The sequence below is a fragment of the Ranitomeya imitator genome, chromosome 3, assembly GCF_032444005.1.
Source record: "Ranitomeya imitator isolate aRanImi1 chromosome 3, aRanImi1.pri, whole genome shotgun sequence".
NCBI lineage: Eukaryota > Metazoa > Chordata > Amphibia > Anura > Dendrobatidae > Ranitomeya > Ranitomeya imitator.
The window spans coordinates 702,858,258-702,884,371 of NC_091284.1; the positions used below are offsets into that span (position 1 = coordinate 702,858,258).

General features: G+C 43.2%; 1 protein-coding gene across 1 annotated transcript in view; it reads left to right on the plus strand.

Annotated features, from left to right (window-relative positions):
* MARCHF9 (membrane associated ring-CH-type finger 9) overlaps window positions 1-14,537 on the plus strand; it is a 354,169-nt gene extending 339,632 nt beyond the window's left edge. Inside the window, exon 4 of the mRNA XM_069758603.1 lies at window positions 13,380-14,537. Within this exon, the coding sequence (XP_069614704.1) occupies window positions 13,380-13,705 (326 nt within the window). The 3' untranslated portion in view covers window positions 13,706-14,537. The remainder of the gene's footprint in view (window positions 1-13,379) is intronic.
* The last annotated feature ends 11,577 nt before the right edge of the window (window positions 14,538-26,114 follow it).

Genomic DNA, 26,114 nt, shown 5'->3' on the forward strand with positions numbered 1-26,114 from the left:
CTCGTTTTTTTTTTTTTTTTCTTACGGTGTTTACTGAAGGGGTTAACTAGTGGGCCAGTTTTATAGGTCGGGTCGTTACGGACGCGGAGATACTAAATATGTGTACTTTTATTGTTTTGTTTTTTTTATTTAGATAAAGAAATGTATTTATGGGAATAATATATATATTTTTTTTTCATTATTTAGGATTTTTTTTTTTTTTTTTTTTTACACACTTGGAAATTTTTTTTTTTACTTTTTTACTTTGCCCCAGGGGGGGACAATACAGATCGGTGATCTGCCAGTTTGCACAGCACTCTGACAGATCACCGATCTGTCTGAGAGCAGTGCAGCGTTACCAAGTGCCTGCTCTGAGCAGGCACTTGGTAAGCCACCTCCCTCCCTGCAGGACCCGGATCCGCGGCCATTTTGGATCCGGGACTTACTGCAGGGAGGGAGGTAGGAGACCCCCGGAGCAACGCGATCACATCGCGTTGCTGCGGGGGTCTCAGGGAAGCCCGCAGGGAGCCCCCTCCCTGCGCGATGCTTCCCTGCACCGCCGGCACATCGCGATCATCTTTGATCGCGGTGTGCCGGGGGTTAATGTGCCGGGGGCGGTCCGTGACCGCTCCTGGCACATAGTGCCGGATGTCAGCTGCGATAAGCAGCTGACACCCGGCCGCGATTGGCCGCGCTCCCCCCGTGAGCGCGGACGATCGCGCTGGACGTAATATTCCGTCCTTGGGAATTAAGGCCCACCCCACATGGACGGAATATTACGTCCAATGGCAGAAAGGGGTTAAAATTAACCTACCCTTATAATTAAATTATAGACTTTTCATGTCGTTGCCCGTGGGCAAACTTACAAAATCAGCAAGGGATCAAATACTTATTTCCCCCACTGTAGATAGATAGATCTTAAATAGATAGATTAATAGATAGATGGATAGACAGATGTTAGATAGATAATGGATTGATTGATAATAGATATTAGATAGATAGATATATATTAGATAGATTGATATCTGATATAGATATTAGATAGATTAAGGGTAAGTTCACACAGGACGTTTTTGCTGCCTTTTTTATGCTAATTTTCAGCTGCTTTTTACAGTACCAGCAAAGCCTATGAGATTTCAGAAATCTCATGCACACACATTGGTTTTTTGTGTCATCAGGATTTTGTGCTTTGCTGCGTTTTTTGGACATAGAGCATATCACTTCTTTCAGCGTTTTTTCAGCATTTTTCACCCATTGACTTGAATGAATGGTGAAAAAACGCTGCAAATACACAGCGTATTTTTGATAACCAGCCAGACAAAACTTACAGCTGGGGGCTGCAACCCCCAGCTGTCAGCTTCAGCAAGGCTAGTTATAAAGAATAGAGGGTTTAAAAAAAAATTATTTAAATAAATAATTTTAAAAAATGGCGTGGGGTCCCCCCCATTTTTGACAACCAGCCTTGCTAAAGCTCACAGCTGGGGGCTGGTATTCTCAGGCTGGTTAAGGGCCATTGGTATAGGCCCCCCAGCCTAAAGATAGCAGCCCACAGCTGCCCAGGAAAGGCACATCTATTAGATGCGCCAATTCTGGCGCTTTGCCTGGCTCTTCCCACTTGCCCTGTAGCGGTGGCAAGCGGGGTAATATTTGTGGGGATAATGTCACCTATCCATTACTAATCCTATAGTTGTTACATGTAATAAAGACACAGGCAGAATAAAGTCCTTTAATGAAATAAAACACTGCACAGTTTTACCATTTTATTATTCAGGTAATCCATGCGACGCCCTCAATCTCCTGAAATAAAAATAACAAACCAACGCAAATGAGGAGAGGACATATCTGAAATATCAAGACACCCACTAAGAAGATGCAGGGGCAGTCAGAGCTGGTGTCGTCTATCTATGGATCCATGGCAGTTGCATGTTCAGCATATATTTCTTAGGATACCTGTTTACCAACAAACAGGCAATGCCAATTTTGCAGTGGAGGTCCTGAGATGGGGACTTTTCATACAGTATGATATATCAGAAGACCATTGCACTAGATGTCATCCATATTTACATCAGTCTGTAGGACCGTTACGTGATGTCTTGGTTCGGATTACGATTGCCAGCGAGTATTGTGTTTGCAATATTCGCCAAACGTCATTGGAGTCAATAGGACTAGAGTTGAGTGAATACGTTCAGCACAAATAGAGTACAAAAATGGCATGAATATGGCAAATTCGGATTTAGGGAACGTTTCCAAATATATTCCCTCAACTCTAGTTATGAGATGCTAGGGTTAAAAAGCATCAGCCATTTTGAGTTTTGACATGCCCAATCCTATGTTTTTATAACAGGTATAAGCCTCCACCAGAGGTGTCTGGCAGCAACTTAGTGTCTGTTTACAAGAGACAATCTGGGACACTAAACCACCGCTACTTGTTTCCTGATTGACGGTCGTTGACACAGGCAGACTGGTCATTACATGTGCACTGAGGTTGCACTCAGCCCTGGAGCCTAGGGGGGCCAATATGAAAAGACTATTGCTATTAAAGACTTGCAATAGTTGAGGGTCCTGTTGGAGATGTTGTATTTGAGCCCAGGATCTCCAAGTTATGCCACCGCTCCCCATCCCGAGTGTGATTGTGTGGAGTGGTTGAGAGGAATACCTATAGGCTGACAGGTAATTAAAGTGTATGCCCAGGTTTAGGCATTAAATTATGTCTGAAAAGATTTTAGATAAAATAGATTTTATTTGACATTCTTAGGAAACCAAGAACAAGCAACATCTTTAAGGATCTGATAGCCATAGAAACTATACCTAAACGTTCAATGCTACCAGTACTTTGGTTACTTGCCTTTGCCCCTTAGCTCTTGGGATTTGAAGAGCCTTGGTGTCCAACAAAAGAGAAATGACGCATTTGCCCCAAAGTCGTTTACCATGCTGTCTTTTCTTTCTAGGTTGTTTGGACTGTGGTATTAAACATACAGTCGTTTATATATAGAAGATATATTTATAGTCTGACATTTTCATTTAAACCAAACTGCATGAACGATGGCCCCCTGCAAATGCACTTCCACAGAATCAGGACAGCCATGCATGATTTATGTCACACGTGTCTGGAGTACAGAAATCCCCCACCTACTCTTACGTCCAGTATACCTGCCTAGAAAAGAGTGTAAATTAACAGCTGTAATGTATGATTTTTACACATTATAGTGCTGTATATACTACATTATTGTAAAGCGCTGCGCTATTATATTCCGCAGCGCTTTACAGACACTTTCATCACTGTCCCCAGTGGGGCTCACAATCTAGATTCCCTATCAGTATGACTTTGGAGTGGGAGGAAACTGGAGACCCCAGAGGAAACCCGTGCAAACACGGTGAGAACATACAAAGTAATGGAAAAGAGAAGGATTAGCTGAGGAGAAAGGCAAAATGAGCAATTGTAATTACACAATGCTGCATAATTTAGTGACTGCAGTATATTAAGAGGGGAAAAACTTTGGTGGGAGGAGGAGTGCTTCTTTAACAGATGCACAGAGGTTCAGGGGCAGAAGTACAAGAGCTTTTACAGCGAGAAGCAGAGGAGTGTGCAGGAGGCTGAGAACAGCGCCGGCTGCTGGATATAATACACTGGCACAAAGGTCTTATAGGTCTGCACTACTGGGCCAATATATACTGTCTGCCACGCTAATGAACCTCCGACGGGTGCTGTGTAAGGGAGGTCCTCGCCCCCAGACATCTCCGCTCTAGCTGTGCATGTCCTAGAACCTGACGCAGTTTTATTTCTGCTCAGCTAAGCTCACATGAGAGCATGAAAGATGGTTCGATTTTCTTCAAGGAAGAAAACAGTTTTTCAACTGTATTATCATCCTTATGCTCTCTGTATGTTACATCCATGTGACATTCATTTTCATACATCAGTTATTAAAGGAAATCTGTCACCAGGTTTTTTCCAGCTAATCTAAGGGCAGCATAATGTAGAAACCGAGACCCTGATTCCAGTGATGTGTCACTTACTGTGCTGCTCACTGTAATTTTGATAAAAATATAAAAAATATATAAAAATATTCTTCCATATTCATGAGCTCTTTATAACCTCGCCCCCACCACTGACTGGCAGATTTCTGCCTATGTATTGCACATTGCACAGTGTTGTGGACGGATTATCTAGAGCTCAGCATTCAGAGCACTGCTAGATCTGGTGCAGATAAAACAGTGCAGTGCAGTCCAATAAGTGATACATTGTTGGAATCTGGGTCTCGGCCCCTACATCATACTGCTAGGGTAAAAAATCCTAGTAACAGATTCCCTTTACACAGATTATACAAAGCGGATTACAGTTTCCTGTGTTCATTTTTGCATGAGATCCATTAAAAACATACGGATAGCGTTTGTATGGCCATTGAGATCTATCGTTGAGTCTCATTTCAAACCCAGATCAAATTAGCACATGTTGAAAATGTTATTACCATAGTTGATCCACTTATAAAATTGTTCATGTGAATAACCCATTCACTAATATTGGTCCATGTGCTGCCCATGCGATGTCAGCACTCTGTAGGAAAATATGTGTTTGTGAACGTACCCTTAAACTCACAGCAGCATCCAGCAAAAAATAAAAACTACTTCTCCATGATCTGGATGGCTCTAGGAGCTGTACCTACTTGCCGTGGACTTCTGTAAGCCGCATTGTAATGCTATGCAGGTGGTGGTGCCACCTGTAAATAGTATGTGGTGCCTAAGTGAACTTGTCTCTCTGAGGCTTAGAGCTTGGCATCTGAAAACCACTCTAAAGCTTTCACATTGCCATCTGAACCTTGATCCCGTCACGGCTGAACTTCTGAAGACTCCTCACTACAATGCTGAAAGGCTCCCAGCACTTCTAGGTCACAAGGAAAAGCCAAAGACTACCAGTCACCCCTCCAACACCCTCAGACTTCTCTGGCAGTGTACCTAACATCAAGAGGCCAGGATCTCAGTGGCCACTGTAGCGGTTTCAGGTGGCCGAGGTAATCGGTCTGATGTTGGATCGTAATGCACTAGTTGGCCACATGTCTCCTGACCCGACCATGACATCTTCATAGAAGTATATGAATCAATCACGCTTGGTTCAGGACCATATGTGGCCAGCCCGTGCTTTGCAATCCATCATTGAACCGATTATCACAAATCTCTTGAAACAGCTCTAAGAGGAGGCCTCCCAGTAAATCCACTCTTACCAGTTTTCAGACCAGAGACTACTTACCGTACTTGTTGAATCAATCATCGGCCTTAGAGGATCAAACCTCCAGAGCTGTCTGCTGCTCCAGGTAGACTTTTTTAGATTGACCTCTAGAGCAGTCCTTGGCAGGTCAGAGGTGCTCCTGGTGGGATGCCAAATGGCAAAGTGCCCTAAAAAATTTCAGAATGCTTTTTAGAATCAAAGGCATGTAGATGTATAGAAATTCCTCATTCTATATCTCCCCTACTACATCTTTGTACAGAAGCAGTATTATAGCTGTGGGTATAAGGTCTCAGTTGTTCTTAAAGCTAACTATGATGATTTTGATGTAAATAAATTATGCCAGTCAGTAATCCACTTGTTTTGGTTTCCAGTTGCCAGTTCTAGAAGCAATGGAGTGAAACTGAAAGGTAGAAGATAGAGATTAGATATTAGAAAAAACTTTTTGACAGTTAGGGTGATCAATTAGTGGAACAGACTGCCACGAGAGGTGGTGAGTTCTCCTTCAATGGAAGTCTTCAAACAGAGACTGGACAGACATCTGTCTGTTGGACACGATGACCCAGGAGGTCCCTTCCAACTGTACCAGTCTATGGTTCTCTTAAAGGGAACCTGTCACCCCGTTTTTTGAGATTGAGATATAAATACTGTTAAATAGGACCTGCGCTGTGTGTTACTATAGTGTATGTAGTGTACCCCGATTCCCCACCTATGCTGAGAAATAACTTACCAAAGTCGCCGTTTTCGCCTGTCAATCAGGCTGGTCAGGTCGGGAGGGCGTGTTCACAGCGCTGGTTCTTCCTCAGCTTTACGTTGGTGGTGTAGTGGTGTCCGCATGTTGAGGTGACTAATCCACTGTGGGCACGTGAACAAGCAGCGCGCGATCTGCGCTGTCATCCCTTTCGTCGGTGGGGGCGGCCATCTTCCTGGGGCCGCGCGTGCGCAGATCGAGTGCTCTGCTGCACGGGGCTTCAGGAAAATGGCCGCGGGATGCCGCGCGTGCGCATTAGAGATCGCGGCGGCCATTTTCCCAAAGCCGAGATGCAAACTCGGCTTTGGGAAAATGGCCGCCGCGATCTCTAATGCGCACGCGCGGCATCCCGCGGCCATTTTCCTGAAGCCCCGTGCAGCAGAGCACTCGATCTGCGCACGCGCGGCCCCAGGAAGATGGCCGCCCTCACCGACGAAAGGGATGACAGCGCAGATCGCGCGCTGCTTGTTCACGTGCCCACAGTGGATTAGTCACCGCAACATGCGGACACCACTACGCCACCAACGTAAAGCTGAGGAAGAACCAGCGCTGTGAACACGCCCTCCCGACCTGACCAGCCTGATTGACAGGCGAAAACGGCGACTTTGGTAAGTTATTTCTCAGCATAGGTGGGGAATCGGGGTACACTACATACACTATAGTAACACACAGCGCAGGCCCTATTTAACAGTATTTATATCTCAATCTCAAAAAACGGGGGTGACAGGTTCCCTTTAAAGAAGCAGTGGAACAATTAGAAAAAGCGTTATTTTGCTATTTTTTTTTAAGATGAGCCCAATTTATAAAATTGAGGCACAAGTGTTTGTGGACTGGGTGTATGTAAAAATCATCTACAATATATGATTGACCAATAGAGGCCCTAATGACTCTAGCTACCCACATTCCCAATCAGAAGGCCACGACACTTGATAGATTTAAAGAGAATCTAAAATCAGATATCGACCCATTAAGGGGAACCTGTCACCCCCAAAATCGAAGGTGAGCTAAGCCCACCGTCATCAGGGGCTTATCTACAGCATTCTGGAAGGCTGTAGATAAGCCCCCGATGTATCCTGAAAGATGAGAAAAAGAGGTTAGATTATACTCACCGGGGGGCGGTCCAATCCGATGGGTGTTGCGGTCCAGTCCGGGGCCTCCCATCTTTCTACGATGATGTCCTCTTTTTGCGCGGCTCTGGCGCACGCGTACTTTGTCTGCCCTGTTGAGGGCAGAGCAAAGTACTGCAGTGTGCAAGCGCCGGGAAAGATCAGAGAGGCCAGGCGCCTGCGCACTGCAGTGCTTTGCTCTGCCCTCAACGGGGCAGACAAAGTACGCCTGCTCCGGAGCCGCAGCGTGACTACAAGAAGAGGACATCATTGTAAGAAAATGGGAGGCCCCAGACCGGACCGCGATGCCCATTTGACCGGACCGCAGCGGGAACGCCCCTGTGTGAGTATAATCTAACCTCTTTTTCTCATCTTTCAGGATACATCGGAGGCTTATCTATAGCATTACAGTATGCTGTAGATAAGCCCCTGATGCTGGTGGGCTTAGCTCACCTTCGACTTTAGGGATAACAGGTTCCCTTTAATTATTTCAGCTTCTTATGTTAATTTTGACATTATTTGTATTATCAGTCTGTATGGCCACAAGAGCTTTGTTGGATGCCAGGTTCTTCCTGTTGTTTCAGGAAACAACATATGAACATAGCCGCAAGGGTCCGATTCCATCCTTATCTGTCATATAGACGCATCTAATGATCATTGTGATGTGAGGGGAACAGGGTCAGCTGTGACATCGCTTATTGTTATTGGTGGATCCTTTCTTTTTTAGCTGTGTACACAGGTATTACCTGTCACTGTGAAAATTTCAAGATTACAAATTGTATTTAAAAAAAAATTAAGATGGGCATAGGAATAGAAAACATTACTTTTTTTAATTACATGTGACGCATTCACTTGATTTAAACAGGTAATTTTCTGATGATAGTTTCCCTTTAAATTAGTGTGACTTCTGGGTGCTGCCATTGATAAAGGGGCAAATCTGAGCTTCTGTACTATATACCTTTGCTAGAGGACAAACCCTGACCTGATAAGTTCTACATAATATAATGTTGGAGGACATGTAGCAGAGCTTTCCATACATTATTCAGCTTGTAGGCTTATAAACATGTATAGGGTGTCATGATATATTGCATTATTCTTTATCAAATCAGCGGTATTTGAGTAATGATCTTGTTGTGGTTCTGACTCCCCAAATAAAGTTGTGATTTATGACAGTGAAGTAATTTTCTGGTTAGCTGACTACTGCATAAAATTTTAATTAGACAAGCGACATATTAGTTGTTATTCCATTTCCAGTAAAACTGAAGGAGAAGGTGCTGCATTTAGAGAGTGGATGTTATTGCAGTGGGTTTATGCAAAATTTACAGGAAATTCTATGTGAAGTTGAAGGAGCAATAAAACAGCCAGGGGAATAAACAGCTTTTCAGACGGATCTCTAGTGCTCATATCTTATATGTCCCCTCTATCTGAAAGTCAACTGTATATAACAGAATATACCTGACAGAGAAAGAAATGTAAATGATCGCATGGATCTGACTGTTTCCATGCACATAGTAGATACAAGATGAGCAACTGTATATTAATAGTAACCATAATAATACTAATACAGGAGTCTATAGAAAGGACAGGCACAGCTGCACCGCTCCAGGACAGTTGATGAGTGCTGGCTTCTGGACCTTGGGTGCCACGCCACACAGCCAAACAGTCAACAATCCAAGTCCAAAGCACGAAAAGGAAGTGGCACAGACACTCACCGTTCCATTTAGTGTCCTTTATTTGGATATCACATCAAAACAGCAAGGAAGCTTGGAGAGGAGCCGTTTCACGGGGAGGACCCATAGAAGTGCATTCCAGCGCAAAACGGCCGTCGTCCGTTGCCTCTCCTCTCCAAGGTTTTTTGCTGTTTTGATGTGATATCCAACTAAAGGACACAAAATGGGATGGTGAATGCTTGTGCCACTTCTTTTTTGTGCTTTGGACATAATAAATTACTAACGACTTACTTACAGCCAAAGCTAACAGACAATTCTCTATACTCCTCCTCCTAGACCTGTCCTCTGCCTTCGACACAGTTGACCACTGCCTCCTACTACAGATCCTCTCTTCCATTGGGGTCAAAGGCCTTGCCCTATCTTGGATCTCCTCATACCTTTCCAACCGCACATTTAGCGTTTCCTACTCCCATACTACCTCTTCATCTTGCCCCCTCTCTGTTGGAGTCTGTCCTAGGACCCTTACTCTTCTCAATCTATACACTCGGCCTGGGACAACTCATAAGGTCCTATGGCTTCCAGTACCATCTATATGCCGATGACACTCAGATCTACCTCTCTGGCCCAGATGTCACCTCTCTGTTCTCTAGAATCCCAGAGTGTCTATCGGCCATATCCTCCTTCTTCTCCTCTCGCTTCCTCAAGCTCAATGTGGACAAATCTGAACTCATTATCTTTCCTGCATCTCACGTATCTTCCCTACCTGATCTATCTAATATCAAAATAAATGAAATCACACTTTCCCCTGTCCCCAAAATCCGCTGCCTCGGAGTAACCCTTGACTCTGCCCTGTCCTTCAAACCGCTCATCCAGGCTCTCACCACCTCCTGTCGCCTCCAGCTCAAAAATATTTCCAGAATCCGTTCTTTCCTCAACCCACACTCTACCAAAATGCTCGTGCATGCCCTAATCATATCCCGCCTGGACTACTGCAACATATTCCTCTGTGGCCTACCTTCTAACACTCTCGCACCCCTCCAGTCCATCCTTAACTCTGCTGCCCGACTAATTAATCTCTCTCCTCGCTACACTCCTGCTTCCCCTCTTTGCAAATCCCTTCACTGGCTCCCAATTTCCCAGCGTATCCAGTTTAAATTACTAACACTGACCTACAAAGCCATCCATAATCTTTCTCCTCCGTATATTTCCACACTAATCTCTCAATATCTTCCCTCACGTAATCTCCGGTCCTCCCAAGACCTCCTCCTCTCCTCTACGCTTATTCACACCTCACCCAATCGCCTCCAAGACTTCTCCCGAATATCACCCATCCTCTGGAATTTAGTGCCCCAACACATCCGGTTATCCACTACTTTTGGATCCTTCAAAAGAAACCTGAAAACCCACCTCTTCAAGGAAGCTTACAGCCTGTAAAGACCACACGGCCACCTCAACACCATTGGAGCTACTGCAGCCCTCGACCTACTGTCTCCTTCCCCATAATCCTGTCGAATGTAAGCCCGCAAGGGCAGGGTCCTCTTCCCTCTGTACCAGTCTGTCATTGTTAGTTTTGTTTACTGTAAGTGATATTTTTCTATTTTGATGTAACCCCTTCTCATGCACAGCATCATGGAATTAATGGTGCTATATAAATAAATAATAATAATAAATAATAATACTAATGTTTGTTGTATAGCTCCAACGTAGTAGTCATCAGTGCTTTGCCATCAATTGGAACTGATATAGTACAAAAGAGCTTACATTCAAAAGGAGATTGGTTAGTGGAGCTATTTACTATCTCTATACAATGATGATAACAATAAAGAAAACTTTTGTTCATGCTTATATTCTGGTAAAATCTTCCACAATGCAGAAGTGTGCAAAAGTTTTTGGTAGGTGTGGAAAAAATATTATAAAGTGAGAATTCTTTAAAAAATAGAAAAATATTAAAATTTGAGAGTCCTCAGTGGTAGAGATACCTTTTAATGGCTAACTGAAAAACTGGCTAACACGTTACAAAGATCTATATTTTTCCTGTATTAAATAGAAGTGCTAATAGTTTATTTGTTTTTTTTTGTCGATTAAAAAAACATAAAGTGAATGAACAAAAAATAAATCATTATAAATAATTATTTGAGGTGATAAATTTGAAGCCAATCAGTCCTCTGCCTGATGGTATTGCATGAAGGATAAGTATTGAGGACACTAAGAAATGGCAATGTTGACGACCGTAAAGGCAAGTGGTCGGCAAAGGAAACTTAGTGAAGCAGCTTAAAGACACGTCATGCTTACTTCCCTTCAAAATCAGTAGTTGTCCAGCAATGCCATCAGCTCAGAACTGGCAGCAACCAATTGGACTCACCTACCAGCATCGACTATTAGGAGACGTCTGGCCAAAAGTGGTCTTCATGGAAGAATTGTGGCCAAAAGCCATACTATCGACAAGAGAAAGGTCTCTATGCAGGGGAAAATTATCAATGAATGCAGCACTAAATCAGCTAAGTGCATAAGTGCACCATAATTCTGAGGATCAGTGATAATTCCGCCAGGTGGAATCAATAAGTATCGGCATGGACTGACAATATTCCATCGCTTAATAAAATGGTGGAGTATCTGACGGTACATTTATGTTCTCCCGAAGTTGTTTGATCAGTGCAGATGTGTTCCCAATACTGAGACAACCATAGCAGAGAATGCATTGGAATGGAACCGCGCACCATCTCCCCACTGAGAACTCAAGGCAGCGGGACATTGAATGTAATTCTCAACCCTTGGATGGACTGAGTGGATGTATCTGAGGTCCAGTGTTCTTCACAGATAACAGTGGAAGAACTTTCCCTTCTCTGCCTTAACTCGCGAGTAGTTCAGTCATAAAACCGATGCAGAAAGACAATAAACTGGCAATGAAGCGCCGTCACACGATAATAGCCCCAGTGTGGCCTACAATCCATGCTGTGTTTTTGAACAGTGTTATGCTGACACCGTTATGTGACGATACAGAGACATTTGCAGAAATACTAAAATTGGCAGTTTAGCAGCTCAGCCTGAGAAGACGACAGTAATGGTATATGTAATGTGCCAGCAAAAATATATCCCACTGAAAGAACAGGCAATTTATTTAAATTCATGGGTTATCGTAAGCATTTGGAATACAGTAGCCTTGCAGTTAACTCTACAGGCCAGTGGGATGTAGAGACAATCTATTGGTAAGGCTGTGGACAAATCCTTTAAGGGGTTTTACGGTTTCAGAATACCACTCTTCCCCAGCTACAGTTTGTTTAAAAAAAAAACAACCATCTTTACTCACCTTCCCTGGGTCCACCACTCCATCGCTGCTCCCGGTGTCTGTGGTTGTCTGCAGTGCTTATGTCATGTCAGCAAAGCCTGCAGCCAATCACTGGGCTCCACGACTCTCCCGATATGACGGCAGGAGCGGTTGAGCTCACAGATTGGCTGCAGTGCTGTCGACGTGATGTCATTGCTGCAGACAATGACAGACACTGAGAGCAGCTGAGGAGAGTCATCTCTGGACCAGGAAATGGTGACAAAAGCACAGTTTTTTTAACCAAACTGCAGCCTGGGGACAAGGGTTTACGAAATCATAAAAGCCATTTAAACACTGTTTTTACTTATTGGAACTGTCATACCCAAAATGGAAAAGAAAGCCTGGTCAGATCGTAACTCCAAAGACATACTGATAGGGGACAGTGATAAAGTTGTCTGTAAAGTGCTGTGGAATTAATGGCAATATATAATTGAGTAAAATAGATAATCTTAAAGGTACTCATACACCTCAGATAGCTGCCTGATGTACATGAATGCTTGGTTAAGTGTTTTGTATGGGAAGAGCGGAGTAAGTGGTTCCCAGATACATCTGTCATTAGCTTATTTTCCCCAGTTTCATCTGTGTGGGGAAACAATTGGGAGGTCCCCTATTTCTCACTGATATTGGTCGGACTAGCTGACGTAAATCTAACGTGCAATACGAAAAAGAATCCGGCACTCGCGAATACAAGGAAGAAAATGTAGTTTTATTTGGCCAGCAATAATAGATTATGTAACGTTTCAGTCTATTACTAAGACCTTTATCAGACAGTTTGTAATTTAGATAGTTGTATAAATGGTGGGAAGGAATATAGCGCAATATAGAAAAATGGTAACTTCATAAACGATGTATGGTAAATCTAATGTGCATTGGGAAGTCTACGGGGAGAGAGAAAACCTCCTCTAAGTAGATTGTAAAGTTCTTCCTGTTGGGTTTAGTGTAATTAAACTAATGTCGGCTGAACCAGCCAATATCTGTGGGTTAGGCCAACACTCTGATGTATATGGCGGAGGAGATGTCGATCGGGCATATCCAGGTTGGGCTGCCAAACACTTTCTTTTATCTGAGATAAGCCCCTGACAGAGATTTTCATCAGGAGCTTTATCATAGGGAACAGAGGAGTGCTCAGCCGATCAAGTCCTCCTGTGTATGGGAGAGACAGCCTAATTTGCTGTCAGCCAAACGACTGGCCAAAGCATTGTTCTTCGGACCTCCATCTACTGTAATATGCATGGCCGGCTTACGGTTGTAATGGAATGCTATGCACATGTCTATGTTTTATCTTCAATGGCTTCTGTTATTTACATGGATGTTTATTCATATTTTACAGGTTTGATTATCCACGAAGGATCATCGGTCTACCGGATCTTCAAGCGATGGCAAGCTGTGAATCAGCAATGGAAGGTTCTGAACTATGATAAAACCAAGGACCTTGGGGAACCTATTAGTGGGACTACAAAGCTTGGGGGAAGGAATTCACGGACGAATCACTCTTCTCACGATAGAGGCCCTGGGCGGAGCCAGCGGGTTAGGACTATTTTAAACCATCACTGTGGTTATACAATCCTACACATCCTCAGCCACCTGCGGCCTAATGAACATCGAAATAGCTCAAACTCCAACAGAGAGGTGGTGATGAGAGTGACAACGGTATGAGAAATCGTCCGAAATGTTGAAGGAAATGGTTTGCTGCTATCCTTCACTGGCTTTACAGGTACCACGACTGCACTGGTATCGGAAGGGGGAAAGAAAAGAGCTTTGTTTTGCTGGAGAAAACAGCGAATTCTGATCCCTGAGGCGCCGGCCTTTCAGTGCATTTTGGCCAACCTTGTTGATATACGAAAAGCCCTGATTTTTATTTTTTAAAAGTTTGGGCCTTTTATCATGTAATACTTTTCTGTGCGTCCTATCCGCTACAAATTCTGCCAGTCCGAATTGAAAGAATAGGGTTCCCTCCAATAAACGTCGTCGACCGAAACAAATGTCACTTGAAGCGTTGAAATACGTCGAAAGCACAAGCCAGCGTTTAAAAAAAAAAGAAGTCATCACAAGAACCAAGTCTTAACTTTTTTTTACCTCAGCTTTAAAGGATGACAACATCACAGAAAACCATAGGATACAAAACCTAAACGTAAAAAAAATACAATTACGGAAGTAATTGTAAGAAATGCCTAAACACAAGGTAAAACGGCAGAAATAAAAAACACAAAAAGACTCTGAAGTGGTTCACAACTTTCTAAGCGATGAATAGGTGCAATAAAACATATTTTTACGGCAAAATGGGATCTTTGCAATAAGACGCTTATACGTTCCCTGGTTTTACATTTTTTGCATGAGTAAATGTAATTTTTTTTCCTCTCTTCTCCCTGCGGGAGGATAAAGAAAAAAATATTTATATGCAAATGGTCTCCAACTACATTTCTTTTCTTTTTCTCTTCTTACTCACATACTGGGATGTAAAATTAAAGGCATCAGGTTTTTCCTGTAACTTTTGCACTTGTATGTCTGTGTATGATGATGCAAGGGTGTCGCACTGATGCTTGTTTGGCTGATCATATCCATACTTTAACATTAGTTTAGTTTTTAGCGTATAGCAAATAACACTACCATATTTTCATCTAAAACAGAGAAATCAAAGCCAAGGTTAAAGTTTTTGTCTGGGATTAGGAAAAAAATCTGGATTTTTTAAAAATTTTCTTAGAAGTAACATCATTCTTTTCCTTGACTGGTGAGTTGAAATCCGCATGAAAAATCCACAGATAGTAATGGATTTAACATTCTGCAGCGTAAGTCAATTTCGCAGCAGGTGGATGAGATTTTTGTACCATCATTCACTTTGCTGCTACTATAATTCAGTGTGGATTTTCCATCTGTAAATCAGGGTCAGAAAAACTGCAGAAAATTTGCAGCTTGTGAACTAGCACTTGTGTTCTTTGTTTCTTTTGACGTTTTTCAAATCTAATAGAGGATCCTACTTGTATAGTGCCAGAAAAAAATAACTTGCCTAGAGCACTAAGTACATTCTCTGAGCCAAAAACACATATGAACAAAAAAAGCGCAAAACGTTTTGTATGTGGGCTTTTCAATATTTTACTGTAGACATTAAAGAGGTTAACAAGAACTATATTTTATATCATTTTTTTTTACTGTGGGCCTAAGAACTAACAGGTAAATAGTTGCTCACTACTTGCCTGCTCTGCCTAGTGCAGATCTCTCTGTCACAAATAGCTCCTGCCAGCAATTCAGCAGCTTCCGCTGACGTCACATAGACAGAGCAGCAGCTTCTCTTCCACTCTGCTCTGTTGACGGGGTTGAGACTGGTGATGTCATGCAGATTGGCAGCCAGAACCCCCCTTGCATAACTGTGGTTAGTCGGCTGTCATTCAACATGATATCGGCAGTCATACCCCGTCGACAGAGCTGACTGGAAGAAGAAGAGCTGCTTTGTTGACGTGGAAGAGCTGAATCGCCGGCCAGAGTGGTCAGTGATCCCTCTGAGTTAGTATAGGATAGAACCGCCAGATAGTTGCTAGATACTTAGCAACTACCTACCTGTTAGTTTATTGGCCTATAGTAAAAAAATTATAATTTAGTCCTGGATAACCTCTTTATTTAACATTTGAGCACAGTAAAAAACACTAATGAAAACGCCATTCTAAAAAACTGTGTGTGAATCCAACCTCATGTGACATAGTGATTTTGTATTTCAGTTACACTGGTGTCAAGGAACTTTTTTTATGTTATGCCCCGATTAAAATAATAAAGCCTATACTCACCTCCGCCAGTGTCAGCACTCGCTCTCCCCGGGGCGATGATGCAGTAGAATGACACAACGCCCATTCAGCGCTGGCATCACTGTCTCCGCCTGAACATTAAGAGGACGTCCAAGTTGCAGCTGATCCCAGGCTTCCTCTTCATGTTCAGTTTGTCCGGAGACAGTGATGCCAGCGCTATTTGAGCTCCAGCCTCACGTGTCACAACACCGCCTCACAGCCCCAGGGAGAGGGAGTGCCAACACCGCGGGAACGACACCAGCACGGGAGGTGAGAATAAACTTTATTACTTTATCTGGGCCAAACATTTGGTTTAAGAAGGGGTTTTTCTAGTAGTGGACAACCCCTTTAAATGGAAAGTTATTTCACCAATTGATTGATATCACTGAGACATATTCATATTTATATTTCTTTGCTCTCCAAAAAAACCTTGAAAAACCGCTCAACAAAACACTTGAAAGACTTCTATTCTTCAGACTTTTTCCGCTATGACACGCCGCTCTATACTTACAGTAGAAGTCAATGCAAAGACTTCAAAAATGCCACAAAGCCACAATTTTTTTTACAATTTTGTGTTTGAGACTTTTTTGACTCATAAAACACTAACATTTTATTAATTGCAAAATGGATTTAAAAAAATAAGAAAATTGTTCCTGAAAAACTCTTAAAGAGAATCTTTCACCAAATTTTTCATGCTGAATTGGACACATGATATAAGTAGCTGCTGAGCAAAAAAAAAAAAACCCTTTTTTTATTTTGCCACTTTGTTGCGAAGAAATTAGGAAAATATTTGTCATGCAATGAGTTAACACCCACTTAGATTTTTTTTAAAAAGTTATCGAACAGTTTTCCCTTGGGGACGTGTACTTCTCCTTGTACGATGCTGATCAATCATAAGCAGGTAGCAACACTCAATGAAAAGAACACACCCCCTCCATAGCATAGCACAGGTTTATTAATGAGTGAAATGTAATGATACAGCCGGGATCTCCTGGTCTAATCTTCCGCATGAGTCACTGTGGGGGGAGGGGCAGTGTACCTGAGTTTAGCTGTGTCACATTACAAACCCTCCAATCCACTCTCCTAATTACTGTGTGTGTCACATTTATGTCTGCTGTGCTGAAGCAACTTTTACTCACTCTGCAGTGAGATCAGAGCTGGTTGTCATTGCAACTCACACCTGTCTCGCCTCCCTGTTCTGGACCACTCTTTTATCAGATGTAATGACACCCTGATGTGATCTCACTGCAGAGATAGAAATTTAACACAGCAGATATAAGTGTGACTACTGACGCATGTCTGGACAAGCAGGAGAGGCAGTAGAGCAGAGCTGACAGTGCTGGGAGAGGAGGAGAACTGATAAGAGGGTTTGTAATCTAACACAGCTAAACTCAGCAGTGCTGTCCCTCCACACTGACTTAATGCCAGAGGTCAAACCAGGAGATCAGAGCTGTAACTGCACAAGTGATACAGATGAGAAATCTGCTTCAAGATGTGGTGGAGGTGTGTTCTTTCCTGACTGTTGCTACCTGCTTATGATTGGACAACATCATGCAGGGAGAAAAGTACACCTCCCAGTGAAATCTCACACCCAAATGGAATTTAAAAACATTATCTCATTAGGTGCCAAATGCTTGACTGCCAATATCTCTGCAGCAGAGAAATTGGAGAGAAAACTCTGATAACACCCAATTGGTGCCAAATACTTTGTCAATATTTCTGCAACAGAGTGTCAAAAGAAAAACATTTTATTATTTATATGAAGCAGTAACGCTCGAAATGGGAAATCCGCCGGCCAGTACATGCATTGCCTTCTGATCTCGGTGTGATTTCTATTATAGTCTGACTGCACCCATAGAGTGAAAGATAAAGCCGCAGCTGGTATGGCAATCTATTATTCCTCTTATCATTGAAATACTCATCTAAGTAACACATTCATGGTGACATTGAATGCAAAAGATGTCAGCTGATTAACTTCTGATCACATTTTTTATAACCCTATCTCTGGTCTTTTCTAACTCAGAACTTTACTTTCTCTGCAAAGACATAGTATTTAAAATATACCTGTCCCTTCACCCAAAAACAGTAGATAAGCTTGGTTCTGCCGCCCACATTCCCCACAAGAGGGCAAAATTGCTTTTGGCATACATAGTCTTACATGTCAGTGAACTCATGCTCTCTTACTTTGCCATGCACTCTTTTTAAGTGGAGGATTCCATTTGATCAGCATTCTGACAGCACTCTAGGTGCTGTAACTTTCTTTCTTAATAATAATAATAATAATCTTTATATAGCGCCAACATATTCCGCTGCGCTTTACAGTTTAACAGTTTCAAACACAAAAGTCATAAGTAACAAGTCTTAAGTAATAAGTCTTCCCCGCTTGTTAGTATGCAGCTCCCTTGCCATTGACCAATGCCTTGCCTGCCCTGAAATTAAAACCTTCCTTTCTTTAGTGCCTCCCTTCAGGTTGACAGACAGGAGAGCAGAAGCAGAAAGGAAAAGACACTATGTGCACCCGTTGCAGATTGGGGTGCTGAATTTTCCACACAAAATCCGCATCTCCTGGCAGAAACCGCAGGTGCGGATTTGCCCTGGATTTTATGCGGATTTTGTGCGATTTTGATGCGGATTTTGTGCGGATTTTATGCGGTTTTTACACTTGCGGATTTCTGTTATGGAATGGGTCAGAAATGCTGCAGATCCGCACAAAAGAAGTAGCATGCTACTTCTTTTGTTCCGCAGCGTTTTTTAGGCGGATTTTTCCGCACCATTAGCACAGCATTTTTTTTCCAATTGATTTACACTGTACTGTAAATCACAGTGTGGATTTGCAGCGTTTCTGCGTGGAAAAATCCGCTGCGGATCCGCACCAATTCCGCATCATGTGAACAGAGCCTTAAAAGACCCCGAGAGACCAGCACTTTGGAATGCTATTTTTTGGGTGGTTGAGACAACTACATTTTTAAATAAAAAAGATTTGCAGAGATATTAAGAAGATTTTAAGAAATTGCTCAGCACTGACTTTTGGATCCATTTCAATTAACGTCCAACGTTGACTTTTTTTTGTCACTCTTATCCTTTCTGCATATTGCATTCCATTTTTATTCTGAACAGAGCAGATTCTCACCCAGAAACATTTTACTGAGTGATCGCTGGTCTGTATAAGGGCCACAGTGAACACTGATACAGAGTCTTATCAATTTTTCCTCCGCACAGACAAAGAAAAGCCAGTCATCCAGAACATTACATGGTAGACAACTGTGTGTGGGCGAGATACGCTCTTTCACTGCAATACTTTGAGCAGGAATAAAAGGGATCTTTTTGATGATGGTATTTCATACTTTCCCCTTCTAGTTAATATATTCATTTGTTTCCGATGTCCTAGTAAGGAAGCAGAGGAAGGCATGTTAGTTTCTGAACACAATCCTAATTTATTTTAGCCGTTCAACAAAAAACTGGACTTGTCCAGAGCAACCAATTACAGGGCAGCTTTCATTTTTCCAGAACAATTTGAACAATATAAGCTGAGCCCTGATTGGTTGCTGTGGGTAACATGGCCGTTTTGTCTGAGGCCTAAAATTAAGGCATACATTTACCCTAGTGCAAATAGGCTCACCAATGTGGTTTTGGCCAGATGGCTTCACTGGTAATGTATGTTATAGGGAAGCTGTTGCAACCTACCGAAAATTGTCTATGTGGCCTTAAAGTGTAACTGCATTTTATATATTATTGGCCCCTCATAGCATTGCTGATCAGTTGGGTTCGGGTTGTGAGACGTCTGCCGATTGGTAACAGCACCACTCTGAAGTCTGCAGCTCCAGCATGAGACCTCACATAGCGGTCTATGTCTGCAATTATAAGTCTATGGGTCTCTCACTCTCAGTGGTGTATGGACCAAGAGACTTACTATTGAGCCTGTGCACCTCCTGAGAGAATGAATATACAGACCCCTAGACTTACTATTGAGCCTGTGCACCTCCTGGGAGAATGAATATATAGACCCCTAGACTTACTATTGAGCCTGTGCTCCTCCCTGGGAGAATTAATATATAGACCCCTAGACTTACTATTGAGCCTGTGAACCTCCTGGGAGAATGAATATACAGACCCCTAGACTTACTATTGAGCCTGTGCACCTCCTGGGAGAATGAATATACAGACCCCTAGACTTACTATTGAGCCTGTGCACCTCCTGGGAGAATGAATATATAGACCCCTAGACTTACTATTGAGCCGGCGCTCCTCCCTGGGAGAATGAATATACAGACCCCTAGACTTACTATTGAGCCTGTGCACCTCCTGGGAGAATGAATATATAGACCCCTAGACTTACTATTGAGCCTGTGCGCCTCCCTGGGAGAATGAATATATAGACCCCTAGACTTACTATTGAGCCTGTGCACCTCCTGGGAGAATGAATATATAGACCCCTAGACTTACTATTGAGCCTGCGCTCCTCCCTGGGAGAATGAATATAGACCCCTAGACTTACTATTGAGCATGTGCACCTCCTGGGAGAATGAATATACAGACCCCTAGACTTACTATTGAGCCTGTGCACCTTCCTGGGAGAATGAATGTACAGACCCCTAGACTTACTATTGAGCCTGTGCTCCTCCCTGGGAGAATGAATATATAGACCCCTAGACTTACTATTGAGCATGTGCATCTCCTGGGAGAATGAATATATAGACCCCTAGACTTACTATTGAGCCTGTGCACCTCCCTGGGAGAATGAATATACAGACCCCTAGACTTACTATTGAGCCTGTGCACCTCCTGGGAGAATGAATATATAGACCCCTAGACTTACTATTGAGCCTGTGCTCCTCCCTGGGAGAATGAATATATACACCCCTAGACTTACTATTGAGCCTGTGCACCTCCCTGGGAGAATGAATATACAGACCCCTAGACTTACTATTGAGCATGTGCATCTCCTGGGAGAATGAATATATAGACCCCTAGACTTACTATTGAGCCTGTGCACCTCCCTGGGAGAATGAATATACAGACCCCTAGACTTACTATTGAGCCTGTGCACCTCCTGGGAGAATGAATATATAGACCCCTAGACTTACTATTGAGCCTGTGCTCCTCCCTGGGAGAATGAATATATACACCCCTAGACTTACTATTGAGCCTGTGCACCTCCCTGGGAGAATGAATATACAGACCCCTAGACTTACTATTGAGCCTGTGCACCTCCTGGGAGAATGAATATACAGACCCCTAGACTTACTATTGAGCCTGTGCACCACCCTGGGAGAATGAATGTACAGACCCCTAGACTTACTATTGAGCATGTGCACCTCCTGGGAGAATGAATATACAGACCCCTAGACTTACTATTGAGCCTGTGCACCTTCCTGGGAGAATGAATATACAGATCCTTAGACTTACTATTGAGCCTGTGCATCTTCCTGGGAGAATGAATATACAGACCCCTAGACTTACTATTGAGCCTGTGCTCCTCCCTGGGAGAATGAATATATAGACCCCTAGACTTACTATTGAGCATGTGCATCTCCTGGGAGAATGAATATATAGACCCCTAGACTTACTATTGAGCCTGTGCACCTCCCTGGGAGAATGAATATACAGACCCCTAGACTTACTATTGAGCCTGTGCACCTCCTGGGAGAATGAATATATAGACCCCTAGACTTACTATTGAGCCTGTGCTCCTCCCTGGGAGAATGAATATATACACCCCTAGACTTACTATTGAGCCTGTGCACCTCCCTGGGAGAATGAATATACAGACCCCTAGACTTACTATTGAGCCTGTGCACCTCCTGGGAGAATGAATATACAGACCCCTAGACTTACTATTGAGCCTGTGCACCACCCTGGGAGAATGAATGTACAGACCCCTAGACTTACTATTGAGCATGTGCACCTCCTGGGAGAATGAATATACAGACCCCTAGACTTACTATTGAGCCTGTGCACCTTCCTGGGAGAATGAATATACAGATCCTTAGACTTACTATTGAGCCTGTGCATCTTCCTGGGAGAATGAATATACAGACCCCTAGACTTACTATTGAGCCTGTGCACCTTCCTGGGAGAATGAATATACAGACCCCTAGACTTACTATTGAGCCTGTGCACCTCCCTCGGAGAATGAATGTACAGACCCCTAGACTGACTATTGAGCCTGTGCACCTTCCTGGGAGAATGAATGTACAGACCCCTAGACTTATTATTGAGCCTGTGCACCTTCCTGGGAGAATGAATGTACAGACTCATATACTTACTATTGAGACTGTGCACCTCCCTGGGAGAATGAATGTACAGACCCCTAGACTTACTATTGACCTGTGCACCTCTCTGGAAGAATTAATATACCCCTAGACTTCAGAGTGGTGTTTTGAATGATCGATGGGGTCACAGGACCCAGACCCCCCACTGATCAGAAACACTATGCAGGGCCAATTATGTATAGAAACTTTTATAACATGTCACTTACACTCTAAATAATACGACAGTAAATTTTTAGGAATTGTAATCAGTGGGGCCAATTACATCAGTCTTGATGAAGTGTCCGTTGGAGTAAGATGAGCCTAATTCGTTCATGTGCCTCATAATGATTTTGCCACATTTTTCACCTGCCATGTGCCTGTGTAAAAAGTGTAGAGTACATTTATGCATACAGTACAAACCAAATGTTTGGACACACCTTCTCATTTAAAGATTTTTCTGTATTTTCATCAAAACTATGAATTAACACATGTGGAATTATATACTTAACAAAAAAAGTGTGAAACAACTGAAATTATGTCTTATTTTCTAGGTTCTTCAAAGTAGCCACCTTTTGCTAAGATGACTGCTTTGCACACTCTTGGCATTCTCTTGATGAGCTTAAAGAGGTAGTCACCGGGAATGGTCTTCCAACAATCTTGAAGGAGTTCCCAGAGATGCTTAGTAGTGATGAGCGAATATACTCGTTACTCGAGATGGACAAACAGGGCAGTGACAGTAGAACTGTAAAGACAACAGCACAGGCCATAGTAGAAAATCAATAAGGAAATGCGTTAAATATACCGTGGGTATGAAAAGTATTCAGACCCCTTTACATGTTTCACTCTTTGTTTCATTGCAGCCATTTGGTAAATTCCAAAAAGTTAATTTTTTTCACAATAACGTACACTCTGCACCCCATCTTGACTGGAAAAAAACAGAAATATAGACAATTTATTAAAAAAGAAAAACTGAAATATCACATGGTCATAAGTATTCAGACCCTTTGCTCAGTATTGAGTAGAATCACCTTTTGAGCTAGTACAGCCATGAGTCTTCTTGGGAATAATGCAACAAGTTTTTCAAACCTGGATTTGGGGATCCTCTGCCATTCTTCCTTGCAGATCCTCTCCAATTCCATCAGGTTGGATGGTGAACGTTGGTGGACAACCATTTTCAGGTCTCTCCAGAGATGCTCAATTGGGTTTAGGTCAGGGCTATGGCTGGGCCAGTCATGAATGGTCACAGAGTTGTTCCGAAGCCACTCCATTGTTATTTTAGCTGTGTGCTTAGGGTCATTGTCTTGTTGGAAGGTGAACCTTCGGCCAACTCTGAGGTCCAGAGCACTCTGGAAGAGGTTTTCATCCAGGATCTGTCTGTACGTGGCCGTATTCATGTTTTCTTCAATGACAACCAATCGTACTGTCCCTGCAGCTGAAAAAAAACCCATAGCATGATGCTGCCACCACCATGTTTCACTGTTGGGATTGTATTGGGCATGTGATGAGCAGTGCCTGGTTTTCTCCACACATACCACTTAGAATTATCACCCAAAAGGTCTATCTTTGTCTCATCAGACCAGAGAATCTTATTTCTCATAGTCTGGGAGTCCTTCATGTGTTTTTTTAGCAAACTCTATGCGGGCTTTCATATTTCTTGCACTGAGAAGAGGCTTCCATTGGCCCACTTTGCCATAAAGACATGACTGGGGGAGGGCTGCAGTGATAGTTGACTTTGTGTAACTTTCTCCCATCTCCCTACTGCATCTCTGGAGCTCAGCCACAGTGATCTTGGGGTCCTTGCTACAATTCTGTCTCTGAGCTCCTTGGCCAGTTCCTTTAATTCTCATTTGGTCTGTGAGGTCTTATATAGGTGTGTGACTTTCCGAATCAAGTCTGTTTAAACACAGCTGGCCTCCAATGAAGGAGTACAACCATCTCATGGAGGATCACAAGGAAATGGACAGCATGTGACTTAAATATGAGTGTCTGAGCAAAGGGTCTGAATACTTATGACCATGTGATATTTCAGTTTGTTTTTTTTTATTAAATTTGCAAAAAAATTTACATTTCTGTTTTTTTTTTCAGTCAAGATGGGGTACAGAGTGTACATTAATGTGAAAAAAATGAACTTTTTTGAATTTACCAAATGGCTGCAATGAAACAAAGAGTGAAAAATTTAAAGGGGCCTGAATACTTTCCGTACCCACTGTAGCTGCCATTCAGTAAAAAGCTAATAATATATGGATGGTGTCACAATCGCTGATACTTACCTGTCCGGCCGTCGCGCTCCCGACATCCCTCCTTGTTCTTCTCTGCCTGGCTTCTCTGGCTCCCGGCACGTCGGCGGTCCGCGCATGCGCCGTAGCCTCTCTTCCACCGCTCGGGTTTCTGGGAGGTTGTGACCCGGTGGCCCTGCCTCCAATATGGCAGCGCCTACCGAGTATTTCTGGTTAGCGCTTACCCAGGTAAGTGCCTGTGTATGTTCGCTGCTGCGATTCTGCTTTGTAGCTTATCCTGCATCCTTCTCAGACCTTCTTCTGCCTTCTCACTTGCTAGTTCCAAGTGCTCCTTCCCTCCCGTGCTAATCTCGTCTATTCCTGATTCTATTGTCCTCCTCTGCCTCCATACTCTACAGTATTGCCGTCACTTAAAATTTTTGTTTCTTTTCCAGCTCACCGCCTCGTCATCTTCTTATCCTCAGTGTTCCTGCTTACCATCTTGACCCAGTCGTCCCTTTGGCTCTGGCAGTTGCAGTTCCATCCTCCTTAGGCCTGCTCAACACTCCCTGTATAGGGGGTGTGTCCATCAGGTTTGCTCGCCCTTGGGGGCTCTGGGGCCCCGACCCAGAGGGTCCACTCTCGGGTTCACCATTCCCTCTGTCTCACTGCCGTGTAGTGTGATAGTATACACAGGCCATGGATCCCTCTGGAGCCTCTGCTTCTCAGATAGAGCTACTGTTTCTACGAGAGAATAAGTCCCGTATGATGGCCTTTATGAAGTCCATGGACTCTCGTCTGTCCTCAGTTCAGTCCTCCGACCCCGGGAATGCTTCCCAATTGGCCAGTTTGCAGCAAGAACTGGCGCAACAGCGAGACACCCAAGCCCATATTTTAAGTTACATGGCCTCTGTAGACACTCGACTTCTCTCCCTGCAGACTACTGTGTCTGCTGCCGCTCCTGTTCCGGCTTCTCACGCATCTCCTCGTCTGGCTAAACCTCCACGCTATAGCGGTGATCCCAAATTATGTCAGGGATTCTTAAATCAGTGTCGCCTTCATTTTGAGCTTTTGCCTTTACAATACCCCACTGATCGGGCAAAGATAGCTTTTATCATTTCTCACATGGAGGGAGATGCGTTGGCGTGGGTAAATCCTCTTTGGGAGCGTGACGACCCTGTGATTTCACAATCAGCGAATTTCTTTGAGACTTTCCGTTGAGTATTCGACGAACCAGGTCGCCTGGCCTCTACTACGGAGTCTCTATTTAATTTACTAGATATAAATTTCACCGCACTCTCACAGGGAATATGATGCAAAACTATTAGATTTATTCAATATGTTCTGGGAGCATAACAGAATATTTTAACAAAGCGATAAGAAACGTTTCGGCTCCACCGGAACCTTCATCATACTCGCTTGTTCAGATAGTTAGAACGTATAGGGAAGATAGGGATAAGGATCCCGGTGATGCTATGGTTACGTAGTGCCCAGGCGTATTTGCGCCGCAGCTAGGCACGGGAGCGCCGCTATCCTCATTTCCTACTCAGATCCACAGCTGTTCCCACATTGCACAAATACGCCTGGGCACTACGTAACCATAGCATCACCGGGATCCTTATCCCTATATTCCCTATACGTTCTAACTATCTGAACAAGCGAGTATGATGAAGGTTCCGGTGGAGCCGAAACGTCTCTTATCGCTTTGTTAAAATATTCTGTTATGCTCCCAGAAAATATTGAATAAATCTAATAATTTTGCATCATATTCCCTGTGAGAGTGCCGTGAAATTTATATCTAGTTATTTACGTGACCATCTGGTCC